The following is a 17177-nucleotide window of genomic DNA, read 5'->3' as shown; positions in this document are numbered from 1 at the left end:
ATGAGGTGTAGCGTAGAAGTCTATGCAGAAATATAAAACAGTTTTATCCTGTCCTAACTCGTGTATTTTCAGTAATGGATGGGGCTTCACTCATTGATAGGGAGGGAAGCAAACTATCTCATTCTAGTTGTGATATATTGTTTCTGTAATTAATAAAGGCTGGGGAAGAACACATAACATGTGAACATATAATAAGATATAATCTCAAGTATAAGGGAAAGTTAAGGACTATTAATTTGATGTGATGTGCAGCCATTCTATAGAGTGACTTGTTTGTATGTGGCGTGTGACTTGGAAGTGGTGAAAGATAATGCAGATTTAAGTGCTATAAATGTCCTTTTTTAAGAGGGATTCAAGGTATATATTTCTGAACTTGCAGTAGGGATGTGAATTAAGCTGAAGGATAGTTGAAGCTTTCTTTTCATGTGTACGTGTGTGGGGATATGAAGTCGAAGTTGGGAGTCATGAGCAGCCTCGCAAACTGAGCTTAGAATGTTTATTAAAAAAAAAAAAAAAAAAAGGAATAAATGCAGGATGAGATAAGGGAAAAAGCACTTGAGGCATAAAGCATGGTGAAAAGCCATGGAGTTTCTTTAAGATGATTTTAGCAGTTAGCTGGAGTGTAACTATTGAATGAGATATAATTCATTTTCATTACCGTAGGAGCCAAGATGTCTACTAATACAGTATTTATGTTTGTAGTAATATCTTTCCACCATTGTGTATCTCTGTAAACCTTCTGTTTAAAAAAACAGCCAAACAAAGCAAAACAAAAAGCCTCTCAACCCTCTCTCTGTATGGCAATAGTGCATAGCAGTTGGGGCCAGGCTACACGTCTCCTGCTGCGCTAAGCTGGTGAAACATAGAACAGAGAGATCTCTCACTGAAGAACAAGTTCAGAGATGAATTTGGCAGATTGTTGGCTCCGAGGCAAATTGAGACTGTTGTGGAGAAATTTGTTAAAGACACTGCTTGGGTGAAAGCCTCCTTTCTTACAGCGACTGCTTGAGCAGGAGCACTTTGTGATCGCAGCGCTGATGACTTTTCCCTGAAAAAAGCTGTCCGTTCAAGTAAGCTGTTCTCAGAACGTTTGCTGTTCTGTTCTCAGGCCGTTTGCATTCCCCAGAGTCTTGTGTCTCCCAGAGGTTTGATGGTACAGCTGGTAATGGCAAAAAAGCCAACACTTTTTCTGAAGGAAATGCTGATTAACAAGTGAAATGAAATGCTGCAGTAGAAGCATTTGTAGATATTCATATTGGGCTAGAAATACAGATAATTTAGCAAGAAAAATAATTTGTGTGAGTTTGTTTGCAATGAATGTGGAAATGAGCACTTGTCTGTGTATTCCAGGCAAACGTAGAGCCCTATACTGGGTGAATTCAAGAGCTTAACTTTGACTATTGCATGTGTCTCAGGTCCAGCCTGAAATCAGTCCTTCTGATGTTATTACCATACAAATGCAGAAGGCGGCTCATCCCCGAGTGTTGGATCTATATTCATTGTGAGCACAAATCTGTCACAGAAGGGGTAGAGGAAAAATGTTTTTGTGCTGTTACCTAAATAATTCTTTGGTGGCTTGAAGTATATGAAGTGAAAGAGATCTTTAGTGGCATAAGTTAAATAGATTTTAAATAGGCTTGGAAGGAACCTAATCTCAAACTTCTATGTATATAATATTATCATTAGGGGTTTGCAATCCATTTTCAGTATTTTATACTTGTGGTAGGTCCTTGTATATGGATTAAGTTGACCTGGAAAGATACTACTATGTAGCAGACTATGTTTTATTCACTGACCCGATACAACTGCCATTGAGTACTACTTGTTATTTTGAGTGTCTGCCCAAACAACATCAGTCAAAACACATGATGTGCCCTGTCCAGGTTAATTCAGTATGCTCTTTATTGAGGAATGTAGGAAGGCAGAGTGGTCTAGCACAACCTCAGTTTGGGGCAGGGGTATCAGGAGAAGAGTTACGTAGGGGGGGACAAAATTAGGATTGTTGGTAGAGGGAACACTATACAAGTTAATATGATAGCAAAGAGCAAGAAAGTAATTGGCTGTAATTGACAAAGTGCCTCCGTGATGGGAATAGTAAGATGACAAGAATCTGAATTTTACTTACCTCAGGTAAAAAAAGGAAGTGCTGCCCTTCAGTTCATGCAAGGTAAATTGCAAAATGAGTTCCCAGAGATTGTGGAGGAAGCTTGGATGGAGAATCCACACTGGAGAGTTGTTGCAGATGGAGAAAACTATGAAGCTAGTTCTAGCACTTTCTGTAGTGTAGAAGTTCTCATACATGCCTGTTTTCAAACTGTGTTGGAGTTTCATCCGTTTTATGATCTTAGTTAAGAATTCACGGTTGTATAAGCATGTGAGAAAACAGAAACAAACTTCATTTACTTTTTTCTCCTAAAACTTTATAATACTTTTAGATAACTGTATGTTTTGATGTAACACTGCTAGTGCTGTGGTTTATGCTTTACACTTAGTATTTGCCAAATAAGAAGACAACATGCTTGCTTTTTTGTTTTGCTTTGTTTTGAATGTAGATGGTCTACAAGTTCATTAAGGATCTAATAAAAAAAAATTGTATATCATCAGTGGAACCACATTATTGCTCCAAAGAAAATCATTTTGATGATATTGCAGTGTTTTGCATTATTTATAGTGCCTTTAGCATTGAAAAATCTCCTTGTGGTATTAAATCTGTTCCAAAATGAATTAGGACAGTATCCTTCTGTGATTTCTTGTTGGAGGCAATGCAATGATTTCTTTATCGTTTATAAAGCAAACACTTTTTTTAAGCTCACGTGATAAAAGAGAAAAATTGACAAATTTTCTAGTTTGATAAACTAGAGGAGATCTATAGTGGAACTGCTGTGATTTGATATCAGTTGTGCAGTAATATTTATCCCCAATGTAGCATTGTAGCAATAAACCTCAGTCATCACTGTCTTCCAACTTACCTGTGATAAAGCGCTAGAGTATTTATTTCTGCCTTTACGTAAACACAGTGCTGCAAGGGGGATGATGAGCTGTGTCATGTGAGGATACTTGAGAAGTGCATAATTCCCAAGCAGCTGACATTCTTGCATTTGAGATGCAGAAGATTGCAGCACTTTTCCTAAAGCCAAGAGATTTCAAGGGAAGATCAGTCTGAGTTCGTTAATTGACTTAAATCTCTTGGATAAGCTTCTGTTAAATTAATGATGCTTTTAGCTAAAAAACCAAAACCAAAACACAACACATTTAAAGTGGGGCAAAAAAATACCATAAGAAACCAAAATATAGGATGGAAGATACAGCTGCATTTGTTGTTTTTGACAGCAAGCAGCTTCTTAAGTAATTAAAGTGTTTAAGGTGCTATTGACCAAAGCAATTAGTATGTAATTTCATTAATGAAGCTGAGATTGCAGTAACAACATTTGAGTCTTTCTGTCCAAATCAAGATTGTGGGCAGTTTGTGACATGCATAGAGTGAGGCTGGAAGCCATGCACGATTATGGTATGCTATAGCACCACTGTCTGAGTGGATTTGTTACTGCGCAAGGACATCTTTTACACTGTGCATCTTGTTAGTGCTTCTTGGTAGGTATCTACTGCTTGCAAGCTTACACACACAAATTTTTATAAGCTTGCATGTTTGTAAGTTTGTATATTAAAAAGGCATCATGGGACTGCTTATTTTTTGAGTTTGTTTTTGCAATTCAGTTATGAGCTTGCTCTTATTTATATAAAACAACAACATCAACAAAACACCCAAGTTATTCTTTTTGCTTGGGTTTTCGTGGTTTGTGCTTACATGGTTGAAAAATCCTGGAGAGCTCAGGCCTACTTAAATAGTTCTTCCAAAATCTCAAGAGCTGCAGGTGAAGAGTTTTTAACCCAGGAGGTTTGCAGCTGAATGGCAAGTGAATGATGTAGTGAACACAGCAAGATGTGCAGGTGTATGGCTTGTACCCTCATGAATAACCATTAAAATATTCTTCAGCAGATAATGATGAATATTAGAGAATGGGTAGAAGAATAACACAGATCTAGGATCTATAACAAGGTCCAAGTGCAGGTCTACCTCTAAGGTGCTGTGGCAGCACTGTTGGGCTGCAGGTTTCTCCATTCAGGTGACTGAAGCAATAGCAGCTTGCTGCTTGGATGATGATGGGTATTGCTACTGTAGCAGTTAACCTGAGCTTGCTGCTGCTGTTAAAAAGCCATCAGTGGAAGTCCATCAGAACACAAGTGCTTTACAGCTCTATGGTTACACATTTTTGCCTACCTTAAGCTCTGTCCTGTTCATGCGTGGCCTCTAAAAAGAGGCCTTGGTCTGCGGTTTGTGGGCACGCGTTTGGGGGAAGAACCAGTCTTTACTGACTTTCTGGGCTTTGTTTCACATGTGAAACACAGTGAGGTGAGCAGGCCATTTCCTATGGCCAGTGCTGATGCCCCTGGGACCCTGGGTGTCCTTTGTCATGGATGCACCTGCCTCTGGCTTACACAGCTTGGTTGCTGTTGGAGTGGAGAAAATGGAGGATGCCTTGCAAAAAGGGATAATTTATTAATAGAATACAGGCAAGAGAAAATACGTGCTGTCTGTCCAGTTAGCAGTATTGTTTTGTGTATATTGTGTATGCATGGGCGTAGCCCCATGTCTCTGCCCACAACACTGTGAAACAGAACGAGGTGGAGAAGAGCATCAAACTGGTCCTTAGGAATCGCATGACGTCCTGAGTACCAAACTGGGAATGTGTGTGCCTTGTGAAATTGAGTGTATGGGTCTCCTAAGGACAAGGAGCGTAACTGGCCACTGAGATGTGAGTCATATAGAGCCATGGCGGGTTTTCTCTGTAGCATGTCTGTGGCTTTCACTTTTGGGTTAACCTGATCCTAACTTACTTTAAGTGGTGCAGCTTGCCTGCAGGATGTGAAACAATGAAGGACCAAGTTTTTGAGTAGCTGATTTAAAAAGATAAATTGATTTGGTGTGTCTAGAATTCTGTGATTCTAGAAGAAGCAAATAGCATGTTTTCCTTGGACCTAGATACATTGGGAAATTGGTTGTTTTTTCTTTTGCATTGTGACTGGTCTCAGATGACTGACTGCAAACAGTTAATATCAATTAGAATGGTAATGTCTGGTTATGCAGTGTGATACAGGAGTAGGGAGATTTTTGGACGGTGGAGGAAACTTCTTTACTGTTCTATGTCATCTCAGCATCTCTGATTTTTCCTTATCAGTGCTGTTTTTGTGTGTTCTTCATTTTCATTGACCTGTTTTTAGCCTCCATTTATACTTAAAATAAAACTAGTGAGTTCTCCAATAGGAGCTCTTGAGACCAGGGGGAAAGGTGCCATTTGGCAGTGGCCATTCCTCTTTCCAAGCCCATCTCCCACGTCCTGGCTTGGGGTGCACGCGGCAGTGTCTCCAGGCAGCCATTTGGGATGCGAACACAGCAATATGCTGTGCCATCTGCAAATCTGTGTGACAGGGCTGTGGTGTTCCCTTGTAAGGCGGCAGAGAGGTTCGTACTTTATTACAGTTACAATTCTGAAATTATCCACCCCTGTTGCTTGGCTTCTTCTACTGGCAGAGCCAGTTTTGCACTTGAAAGCACTGCTTGGTTTGCTGACTCCTGAGCTAAACTGATAGGAAGAAAGTAGGCTGAAACAGGCTTCTGACCCAAGGGCTAGGTAACCATGTGCATATGGAACTAGACGAATGCCCCAAAATACTCTTTGTCCATAGAGGATGAAGAAATGTAAAGAAAGCTGATAGCAGGTTATGCTGAGGAAACAAGAGAATATCTGACAGCAGCCGCCTTCGTCTGTAATAAAATGACAGCTCACTCGCTGTTACTTCATTTGCGAATTTAGAGAGTCACCAGTTAGAGGCTCTTGGGAGACTTTTTTGATGTTGAAATTATGAATGACACTCCTGCAGCTCAGTTTCTTGTAGATGATTTACTGAAGTTACAGCTGGAGTTAATAGTAAACTATTAAAGCAGCTGGTAAAAGAACCCCAAATTACACTAGTATTAAAGAACTGTATTTTTTCATGACTTCAGTTCTGTTAGCTAAATTCTGACTAGAAGTACCTTAAAATATGTGTTTCTGTTGTCTGTACTGCTGGTATGTGGATCACAGCGAGGTAACTATTATGCTTTGAAATGGCAATCTTTAATTAACGTAGCTGATTCATTAATTGCCACGTGCAACTTCTGGAACTTGCATTACATCCTCTTCAAAGTGCTCCCTAAGCCAACAATAAAACTGTTCCAAGGAAATCCTAAAAACTTGTGGTTTAATGAGCCAAAGACCAAAAGTTTGATTATCTGGCGTGAGGAGATAGTGACCTTATTTAATGATGATGATATTCCAGTGCTGGCTCTCAGGCTTTGCCCCTGCGTGAAGGGATGCACTAGTGGAACCCCCAGCTTATATCACATGGAAGCTTTGCTCAGCTTGCAGCATAGCACTGTTGAAGCAAAATGGTGCTGCTGCTCCGGGCACGCAGCCCCCATCCCTAGCCTGCCCTGCAGCCCTGAGTGGGGTTTTTGGGGCTCTGGCTGTGGGTGAGTAGCAGCTCTGTACAGGGCTATGTGTTGTTGCACCCTGGAGTTGGGGTGAAGCTTGGGCTTTCTTGGCAGGGTGGGAGTGACTAATCCTGGCGGGAGTATTTATATCAGGTTGTAAGTAGTGTTCAGCTGGGATTATGTGGCTAGGCATTACGACATTAATCAGGGAGAGAGCATAGATTCCCTGAAGGAAAGCGATAGATGCTTTGACTGCTTTTTTTACTTTCCTTTAAGGGTTTAGGACTTGCAAGACATGTGGTTACTCTTCTCATCTGTCTCAGTTTTTAACTACTTTTTGAACTCTGACTTGTCTTTCAGAGTGTTGTTTATTTGTGTATATTTGATTTGTGCACTTTTTTTTTCTGGAATGAGTAATAAGAAAAAGATATCTTAAACTAGTGTCACGGATATAAATACGTACATGAGGAAATGATAAACTTGAAAAAAACAATCATTTTCATTCATACAAGCATAAGGAGAACACACTATTTTTAAAACATTTCTTTGGTTTTCTCAGTGTAAAAATATGCAGTATTAATAAACATTCAAGCAAGCCTGGCCTTTGCTGTGTCAAATTGCAGCTCTTGCCGATACAGGATGTCCTCTTAAACTTGCTCACCCATAAATACGACTTTCTAATGTAAGATGCAGTCTGCCAAGCATTTGCTGTGTGGCCAGCAGACAGTATTTCAATTCATCAATCTGTTGCTATCCGGTGTTGTGCTTCCTGAGTTTGGACTGGAAGTACCTTGTAACAGGTCAGTAGGTTAATGCTGTTTTCCCCTTTCTCTGAAAAGCCAAAGTGGATTTTCTGTTAATTTTTGTGTGGCCTACACAGCCTAGCAGCAGTTCTGCTGCTCTGTTGGGCATGCCAGGAATTACCCAGCTGTGTTCTTTGGAAGGATAAATGGCAGCCTTCTTACAGTTGTGACTTTGAAATGCAACAGCACAGCTCTCTTTCCTGATTTTGCTGTAGAGATGATGCACCAAGGCTGAGGTACCCAATTCACCTTACCACTAAGATGGGATATGAGCTGAGGATCCCTGAGCTAGTTGTTTGGTAGGTCTGATTGCCTCATGCATTCATTCACTTGCTCTCTTTAATTTTTTTCCACCTGTGTACGTAAAGGGCTACGACATGATCACAACTCTCCTCTGGGGTCTGCGCACCCCATGCTGTATCAAGGTTTTCTCTGATGGAACCGCTGTACTCTTCTGTAGGGCTTCCTGAGGACTGGTCTCCTCCAGCTCCAGGTTTGGCCTTGGAAATAGTACCTCAGTGTCCTGTGTGGTTCTCACAGAGGTCACTTCTCTCATCAATGTTATTTTCTATCCCCTCTGTAACTGAAGCATTTTGAGTTTTAGGTTATTTTTTCCCGTCTTTACAAGCTCAAACAAACACATACTTTCTGTTTAAGAGCTTTCTCAGACTTTTTCTTTAACTAGTATGTTAAAATCAGGTGACACAATAAAATGGGTCAGAGAAACCACTGAAACTAACATTCATAGAAGAAAATTGCAGATGTTACCAGTCTCTTGAAAATTAATCATGACTGGATTTTGTAACCGTCCCAGGAATGATAATCTCCCAGAGGTCTACTTAACTTCAGACTGCTTTAAGTGATCTGTTTACTCACTATTTACTCTACAGCATTGCCTCTGCAAACATGGGCTGTGCAAAAAGCCTTTTGAAAGGCTGGCGGTTGCTGCTGACAGGAGCTCTGCCATCAGTGGCTGCTGGAACCAGGGTGTGGTACATTTGCTGACCAGCAGTTGGTCATTCCTACTGCCTGCACAGTAACACTGAATCAACTGGTGTATGTATTTGGGATTTGGTTCAAATTTTGACCTGATGCTTTTTTTAAGAATGTTTTTTTTTTTCCCCCATTTTTTTTTCTTTTTAAGCTGTCAGTGTTTTCCTAGAAAATGCATGCTGGAAAGGCTGAATCCCAACTTTGCGTTCCCTAACTGGATTCTTTGGGTACATAAAAGGAACTGGCCATACGAGAGCTCTTTTATCATCTCCCTTGTAATTGTAATAAAGCTCATAGGTGTGTGTATGATCATTGTTCTAGGTGTTCTAGATGTTTTCTTAGTTTTTTGTAGGTTACTCTGTCTTACAGCAAAGTCATTAGTGCTTCAGCAGCTGTGTCTTAGAACCAAGTGAGGTTTCAGAGGTGATGTTGGAACCCACTGCAGACAGCCTTCAGTTGAGATGACAAACGTAAGTGCTTTGCAATGAAAGGCCAGCATGACTTGACAGTTCCTAGGTTACAATTGGGAAGGTGCACACTGGGAAATGCTTCTCAAAGTCGTCTGTGAATAACTGCAAACTCATCAAAGGACAAAACCATTAAAAACCTTTATTAGAGATATTCTTTACCTTGATTTGTCTCTGAAATTAAACAGAGCCTTCTTATCCATGCCCTCTATCCCTTAGGTTGTCATCTTTTGTCATCTTCACTCTTTATGATGACTACTTGTTAGGTGTGAGAACTAGGCAAGAGCTGAATTTTTCATTATTAAACCCTGCATTTGCTCTCCATAGAATTCCCAGAACTAGTTTTATGCGAGCAAGACTAGTCTAAGAGGACGCAACTGAATTACAACTGGAGCACAAATTTTATGTGGAGCAGATGAGGAAACTGGGGTTGTTTAATGTGAAGAAGAGGCTCAAGGGAGACCTTACTGGTCTCTACAACTACATAAAAGGAGGTTGTGGTGAGGTGGCAATCAGCCCCTTCTCTCATGTAGGTTGCAGTAAGATTAGAGAGAATGGCCCTCAAGTTGTTCCAGGAGAGGTTCAGGTTGAATGTTAGGAAAAATTTCTTCAGAAGTGTGGTGAGGCGTTGGAACAGGCTGTACAGGGTGATGGTGGAGTCACTGTCCCTGGACGTGTTCAAGAAATGTTTAGATGTTGCACTGAGGGAGGTGGTTTAGTGGGGAAATATTGATGGTAGGTGGATGGTTCGTCTGAATGATCTCGGAGATCTTTTTCAGCCTTGGTGATTCTGTGATTATTTTCTTCTGTAGGACACCTGTAACTAGTTGTTCCTGTTACCATTACTGCTTTGATTTTGACAAATACCCTTCATACGTACGTAATTCCTGTAGTTGTTACCTAGCAATGTTAATTTTGTTCAATTTAGTTTGTCTTCTGTGTCAAGAAGTTTTTAAAGCATATTGTAAGAGCAATACTGGAGTCTAACCGTAAACCTTTAGCAAGATGTTTATAAAGTGAATTCTCCCCACCACCACTAATTAACGTGCCTGCGTTTTGCATTAACATTTCCAGCCTTTTTGACAGAAATTGAATTAGATGCACATGGAATTTAAAAATTACCTGGAGAATGCAGGAGTGGCTACAAATTCCCTGATGATTTCTCTGTGTGGCATTTCAGTGAGCTCAAGGATTGCAGATGCCTGTCTCACTGTCATGCTCATTTACAGACCATCATTTCCGCTTCTTTCTCTTCTTTCCGTGGCATGTTTAGCATTTGGGAAGCTGCACATACACTGATGTGACATTCTGTAAGCCAGCAACCATAGTTATAGTGTGAAGTAGAGGATTTCACTTAAGGTGATGGATGTTACTTAGAAAGTAGAGAGTTCTTCAGTGCGGAGTCCCATGAGGGCACACAGGGTACATAGAAATGGGGAGTTCAGAGGTGCAGGATTGGCATTTTTAAATCAGATTAGATCACTTTGAACTTGACGATGACTGTGGGAGACAGACCTGAGCTCGTGTCTTCACACAAACATACCAACCTCCAGGGTTTTAATGTTGAACAAAATTAGTCTTTTGATGCTGTTAGAGTTGGTTACAGCAGAGGACCTGGAAAACAGAACGAATGCATAGGATTTGCAATTTGCAGATGTTTTAAATTACTGGTCTTTTTGTTTCTTGTGTAAATCTGCCTGTCTGCGGTTCTTAATGTTGGAGGGAGTGGTTGTGTGGAAGTGGAGCTGGTACTGGAAGCTGGGATGTGTCACTAAGCTGTGGCAACTCTGTCGAGGTCATGGAGGAAGAGTCAAAGAAAAATGTAGGAAATTGCTTTCCCTCACCCACCCTTTCTGTTGAGGTAGATACTGCAGATATTTTAGATGTCTTTTTCCCTGTTAATCTGTTTGAGACCTTCTGTTCATTTTAAAATAAGAATATTTTTCCTGTATTACCTACAATTTATATAGCGTTTCACTGCATAATCAAAGCAACTGTGTATGTTCCTCTTCTTTCAGTGTTTCCTTCTGACTCCTTGAGGATCAATTAATACGTGTTCAAAGTGCCTTAGAAATATCCTTCAGCTTAACTTGGGTTAAATCTTGCTTTAGTTTCACCTTAGCTTTGCCAAGTAGGTTCTTGAATGTCATAGAATCATTAACGTTGGAAAAGGCTGCTAAGATAATCTAGTCCAGCTATTTATCCATCATCACCATGCCCATTAAACCATGTCCTTAAGTGCCACCTATGTACGTTTCTTGCAAACCTCCAGGTTCAGTGATGCCACCACTGCCCTGGGCAGCCTGTTCTGATGCACTGCCACCCTTTCTGAGAATATGTTGTTTTTAGTATCTAACCTGAGCACTGAATATTCAGCACTGAAGCTGATTTGGGCAAACTGATTTACCACAGGCTGTCAGATGGGGACAGAGGATCAAAATCAGCAGCTGTCCTACTGTAATATCAAGCACTTGTTTATATACACACTGTTATGTTACCTATAGTATCAAATACACTTCCATGGAGATGGAGAGGTAGTATAGCCTTCTTGTAAATCTTCTGCTGAATTCCTAGTAGCACTCACATTGGTCTTTTCTGTGAAATGATATGAGAAGTAAGGCTGAAGAAATAAATTCTGAAATGAGCGAAGAAGGAAATTACGTACATAAGTATACAGTGTTTTATCACATCTCAATTCCTGCAGTGTTTTTCATAGTATTCCCTATGAGCTGCCCAGATTGTATGTGAAAAGGGTGTTTGCTGGGCTGCCATTTAGAGAAATAAAATGTAACTTCGTCTCCAGTCCAGAGCCAGGATTCTTTCCATGGTCAGCTCTTTTTCAGTAAACAGAAGCTCTGCAGTGTAACAAGCCCCTTGACAGCTGTAGAAATACCTGCTTAATTCAGGAGGCTGCCACAGATGAAGCTGAGCAGAACTCACTTCAGCATTATCCTGCTTCAGACTAAGTGGGATCCTGCTTGTTCCCATTACTGAGCTGACACATCAAGGCCAAGAAGGACCAAAATAAGTAAATAAATTAGGATCTAGGAGACAGGGGAGGGCTAGAAAGCAGAAAGATAAATGGGACTTGGAAGTCCTTTGGTTAGGCATGGAATGAAGTTTACTCGGACCTAATTGAGTGGCTGTCATCCCACTATGGTGTGCTCAAAAACAATCAAATGGTATTCAAAGTGCTTTAATTTTTATGGAGCGTGAGAGCTTAACTTAATAACTCAATAGTGGTTTTATTTTTATAACAGAATTGTCTCTTGCCTTGGACTGATTTTTTTTTTATTCTTTCTTGTAATTGAAATCATGATCTAATTTATCAAAAATATTACTTGCAACATCCAGTGGAGCTGGTTTGTGAAAGCCAAAGTTTAACAAACTGTAGGCAAAAAAGCAAAATTACGTTCAAATTGCTGCCAAAGAATGCACTTTAGTTCTACTTGGGGAGAGGAAAAGCATGCCAGTATTGCTCACTGCCATGCCAAGTATATTTTCTTAGGGTATAGGAAGTCTCCAGAACTGCCAGCATTTTCTCCCCCAGCAAAAACTTACTACTCAAAAAATAAATTACACATTGAAAGTTCTTTTATTTAAAAAAAAAAATAAAAAAAAATTGTGGGAGTTTGTCAGAGCTAGTTTTCGCCAATGTTTTCCTTGAAAAACAACTCAAGCTCAAGGCTGCTTCCATGTTTGTGCATGGAAGTGATAAGCTAGCCTCTATGCAGTTCAATTCAGAGAAAAAAAGCAGACGTTGAATATCCTCTTCCAGTGCAGAATGTAACGCGGATTAAGGAAAATAGTTACTAGCATCTCTGGAAGCGTACCTCTGAGAGATAGCTGGGGAAAGAAAGAGCTTCCTTGGCTACCTGCAGCTCTGCCTGCTATAACCAACAAAGATAATCCTTCCACGTCAGTTTCAGTATTTGGGTGAGTGTGTTTTTGGAGGCCCAGCATGATAACACGCTGACTCAGAGGCTTATGATTTTTAAATTTTGTTATTAGCTAGTAAGTCTCCTCAAAATCCAGCTCAGTCAGCATTTTATTCCATGTGTGATCTTGATAGAGGTTGAATCTCGCCGGTGGGTAGGGAAGGGTACTCTGAAGGATTGCACTGTGTCTGCAGTCTCCTTTTGGATACTAGACCTGCAAATGATTAAAGCTTATCTCAGAAATCCCGTGGATCGCCAGTTTTATTTTTATTTAATTGGGCTCTGTAGAGAAGTATCACAAATAGCGCTGTATTGCTTGGCAGCTGAGACATCTGCTGGCACTTCTGAGGCAGGCTGCAGCAGTGAGGTTTCCCTATTGCAATGTGCTCCAATCTCTCCAGAACATAATGGTACTTAATAGTAAATGCCATTGTATGAAGATGAAACTGTATGAAATTCAGGATTGAAGGCTTTATCTCCACAAAGCTTTAGGATCTGCACTCCTGCAAAAGTTTTGTAGTATAGATGAAGGCTTTAATTAGCAGTGCTTCATCCCTCAAGAAAAGGAACTGACTAGAGGGGTGAAACCAGATTGTGGGCTTCAGTGCAACGTGTTATTAAGAAAGCTCTATATTCACCTGTCTTGTTGGAAATTGAATTTAGATGTATAATTGATATGCTTAAAAGCCTGCTAATGGCTATTCAGTGCTTTAAGAGGTTTGCTTACTGTTTTGCATGAAGTGCCTCATTTTGTACTTTATTAAGACTTTGTATTACACCTCTGAGTCTGTTTGGTTAGTCAGGTAGCTTGTGCTGACTCTTAATTGTTCCTCATGAGTTACAATCATCTGAATGAAAACTTAATGATCTTGCACACTCATAGCCTTCTGTAGGTTGTTAATAAATTAGCACCCTCAGGGACAGAGCTGTACAGACTTCCTCAGATTGTATGCCTAGACTTTCTTCCCTTCTGCTAAACAGTTCTTAGCAGCTGTAATTCACTCACTGACTGTGTGGTCAGGGTCTTTATTCTGCACCTCCTTCACCAATCCCTAAGCTTTACTTGACAGACATCTGAAACCCTACAGCTTAGTCCTCTGGTTCTAAAGATGAATGATAAAATTCAGAAGCCACGTAATCCAGCCTCTCCCTTTCTATACTCCTACTCCTGTGGTTCCCTTCTGATTGCTCAAGAAGTGTTTTAGATATGTGTTCTCTAAACAGGATAAGAATGTGGAGGATGTAATGACATTTAAATTGCAACTCTGTCTCAAGATCCCTCAAAATAGCCTGAAAATTATTGTTGACTTTATCCAAGCAAAGCAAGGACTAGACTGTTAAAAAATGTGTGAACTGGCAGATAGAGAAGATGGTGTAGCCTAGCAAAGGTATCTTAATAGTTGGATAGTACCTGTTAAGTACAGAGTCTGAGGGAAATAGCCATGAGGAAATAAAAAAGAAGAAACCTGTTTGTGGGTGGTGGTTGGTTTTAGGGCTGTTCTTTTGTTTGTTTGTTTGTTTGTTTTAAATAGATGTTCAAACTTAGAAATGCTATGAGTACATTTTCAGTGAAGGCCAAGTGGTTCTTACTTTAGTACCGGTTGTCCTAACTTTCACTGAGGAATGTAATATTTCTAGTAATGACATGGAGCTCAGATGTATGTCCATGACTAGCACCTTTTCTCAGCAGATTTTTCAGTTCATCCAGTGCCAAGAACTATGGTTGTCAGTGTTCAAAACCAACGCAGTGTCAGTGCAGTGATACTGTTTCTGATAATGCCTACAGAAAGTTGGCACTGGTACAAAGATAACTTATGTCATCTCAAAAAAATAAAAATAAAAAAATCTGGTAGTGGGTCATAAGGTGAAAAATTGTTCCTGTTGGGTCAAGTTGGACTCAGTGATCCTTATGGGTCCCTTCCAGCTCAGGATTTTCTACGATTTCTAGAAAATGTGGCCAAAGTATCAACGTAAGTACTTATTTCAGGCAAGAATAGTATTTTAGCTCCTAGTGCTTTGTAAATGTTAGCTGGCTCTGTTGGTTGTCTCTGCGATCTCTGTCATGAACAGTTTTGAGAAATTAGAGGCAGCTGTGTTATGTTTTACTAGGCCAGCTGATATAGTTGGAAGAAAGGGCAAATTGTTGGAAACCAAGTTGATTTTGGTCTGAAGTGATTGATTACTTCACAGTGAGCATCTGAACAAAAGCAGGTATCTATGTGTGTGTTCCTCGGTGTGTTGAACTTCTGATACAGAGTAACTTGTGGCTAGGGAGTAATTAGACTGAGATTGAAGTTCAGAGAGTGGTTAGTTCAAAAGGCTCCCAGTTTTGTCTTGCAGAGTAATTACTGTTAAAGAGGAACAAATGAACATGAGTTACTTCCTTGAAGGTAAATTGGCATGTACAGGAGGGTTGGTGTACTTCTTAGGGACTAATGATGTTCCTCCAAGCATGCATACCACATCCCTGGTTGATTTACTTTAAGCTCCTTAAGGCAGTAGTCTCTTCAGTGCATTTCAGGAATAAGCTTACAAAACTTCTTATGAAGTCAATGGGATGACAGTTATAAACTCATCATCACCCTTCAAAGCACTGTATCTCAAAAATAGGCAAATGTGCAGATGAAAGGTTTTCAAGAAACTATAACAATAGATTTTCACACTTAATACAATGGAGGTGTTCATCTTTCACCTTTTGACTTGTGCAACACTATCCTTTTTTGTCTTTAGGGTACTGGATCTTCCAAGTGGTATTTATCATGCTGTTTGACAGTCTGAGCTTGATACACTGACAAGCTGAACTGAGATATTTGTGATATGTTCTTGGAAATGGATGTCTGTCAGTTTAAGTGGTGCTCCACATCAGCACTGGTATTAAAAATCTCACCAATTGTCAGTAAACACTATACATATACTAAAAAGGTCAATAAATATTATAGTAGAAATATTTCATTCAGCTTTTTGCTGAAGAAGACAGATGTGATCATCAGTGTTTTTCTAAGTTACTAGCTGCATTCTTTTTTCCGTAAAAGATAAAAATTTGTACTGTAAAGTTATAGCTATAGAATATGTAACAACTTGGTGGAAATTTAGTCATCAATCTTCCCAAATTTATTTTGTCTGCGACTTTCACGTATGTTATGCTGCTTTTACTTTGTCTTTCAGATGACGACGTGGACCTAGAAGCTTTGGTAAATGACATGAATTCATCATTTGAAAGTTTGTACTCGACGTGCAGCATGCAGTCAGAAACCACTCCACTCCTTCAGAATGGCCAGCTTAACCGCAGCCCGCTGCCCACCTCAGGATCCAGTGCCCTGCAGCCCACGTCTCCCAGGCAGAAAGTGCAGAGGTCTCAGCCCGTGCGCATTATGGCGGTCAGGTAGGACCAGAGAACTGCACACTGTTTGCTTCACGTCATCTTGAAGCAGCTGTGAAGGAACTGTGCTTTGAAATAGGAGATAAACCCCAGTAGGGTTCTTGTAGGGTCACAGTGGTCTGCTGCGCAGGAGGAAAGATTCACTGGGTAGGTGGAGGATATAGATTTTACATGTAGATTTTGTGTTTTGTAAAATGCAAGCGTGCCACACTTCTACTTGTTTCATCAATGTTTGCTGTGCCTTTGACAGCAGACATGCATAGAAGCGTAGTATTGATATCAATTTTCAGAAGCAATGTCCATGTTTGGAAATAAATCCAAATGTTTGAAAACTGTTCTGCCAGCAGTACTGGCAATTAACGGCTTTTTGACTTTATATATCATGATCAGTAGTTAAATGAGGTTGCATTCAGCTGGTTTTGATATATAAAAATACCTCTCTTAGTGGAGGCTTCCTGTTGGGTCCAAGACAAATAAACATGAACGCATTGCACTTCTTTAACCATTGTACTTCTTTAACCATTCTTCCTAAAGCGCTTCCTAAAAGCGCTCTATTTCACTCGAGTGCGTTATGGTAGACTTTACAGAAAAAGAAGTGTTCAAGTTGTCTCTCTGTTGTCAGGATGGGGACTTGAATTCAAGCTGAAAGTGGAATACTCTACAACACAGACTGGTGATAACTGGAGAGTCTGTAGATAACACTGAGATTCTTAAAATCTTTTTAAGAAAGTTCAGTATGTGCAGGTTATTTCTTGAATCAGGTGTATTTGGAATTTTCCTTCTAGCTGACAAAGGATTCTCTGAGACAAGTGGGGAGCAATAATAGTAGACGAAAATCCAAGATCTAATAAGGATTGCTCCTAATTCTTTACACTGATGTATTTCCTATGGGAATTACATTCTTAAGACAGGCAGATTCGCTGTATGAAAGTGTAGTATGCAGTTACTGTGTGCTACAGCCAAGTCAGTTAATGATGCAGTTTTTTTTACAAGTTTCAGATTTAACCTTGAATAGTGCTGTATTAACAAATTCACTCTCTAGAGCAGTATAATTCATGTTTTGTT

At 40.0% G+C, this 17177-nt stretch overlaps 1 protein-coding gene across 3 annotated transcripts in view; it reads left to right on the top strand.

The window, feature by feature from the left end:
- GRB10 (growth factor receptor bound protein 10) overlaps positions 1-17177 on the top strand; it is a 138901-nt gene that overhangs the window by 66933 nt on the left and 54791 nt on the right. For all 3 annotated transcript variants that reach the window (XM_052703513.1, XM_052703515.1, XM_052703514.1), the window contains one exon: positions 15899-16115. In XM_052703513.1, the coding sequence (XP_052559473.1) occupies positions 15899-16115 (217 nt within the window). The remainder of the gene's footprint in view (positions 1-15898; positions 16116-17177) is intronic.

The sequence above is a fragment of the Tympanuchus pallidicinctus genome, unplaced genomic scaffold (genome assembly GCF_026119805.1).
Source record: "Tympanuchus pallidicinctus isolate F22 unplaced genomic scaffold, pur_lepc_1.0 scaffold5, whole genome shotgun sequence".
Classification (NCBI taxonomy): Eukaryota; Metazoa; Chordata; class Aves; order Galliformes; family Phasianidae; genus Tympanuchus; species Tympanuchus pallidicinctus.
The sequence above is the reverse complement of the archived record's forward strand: the minus strand, read 5'-3'. Positions and strand labels throughout refer to the sequence as shown.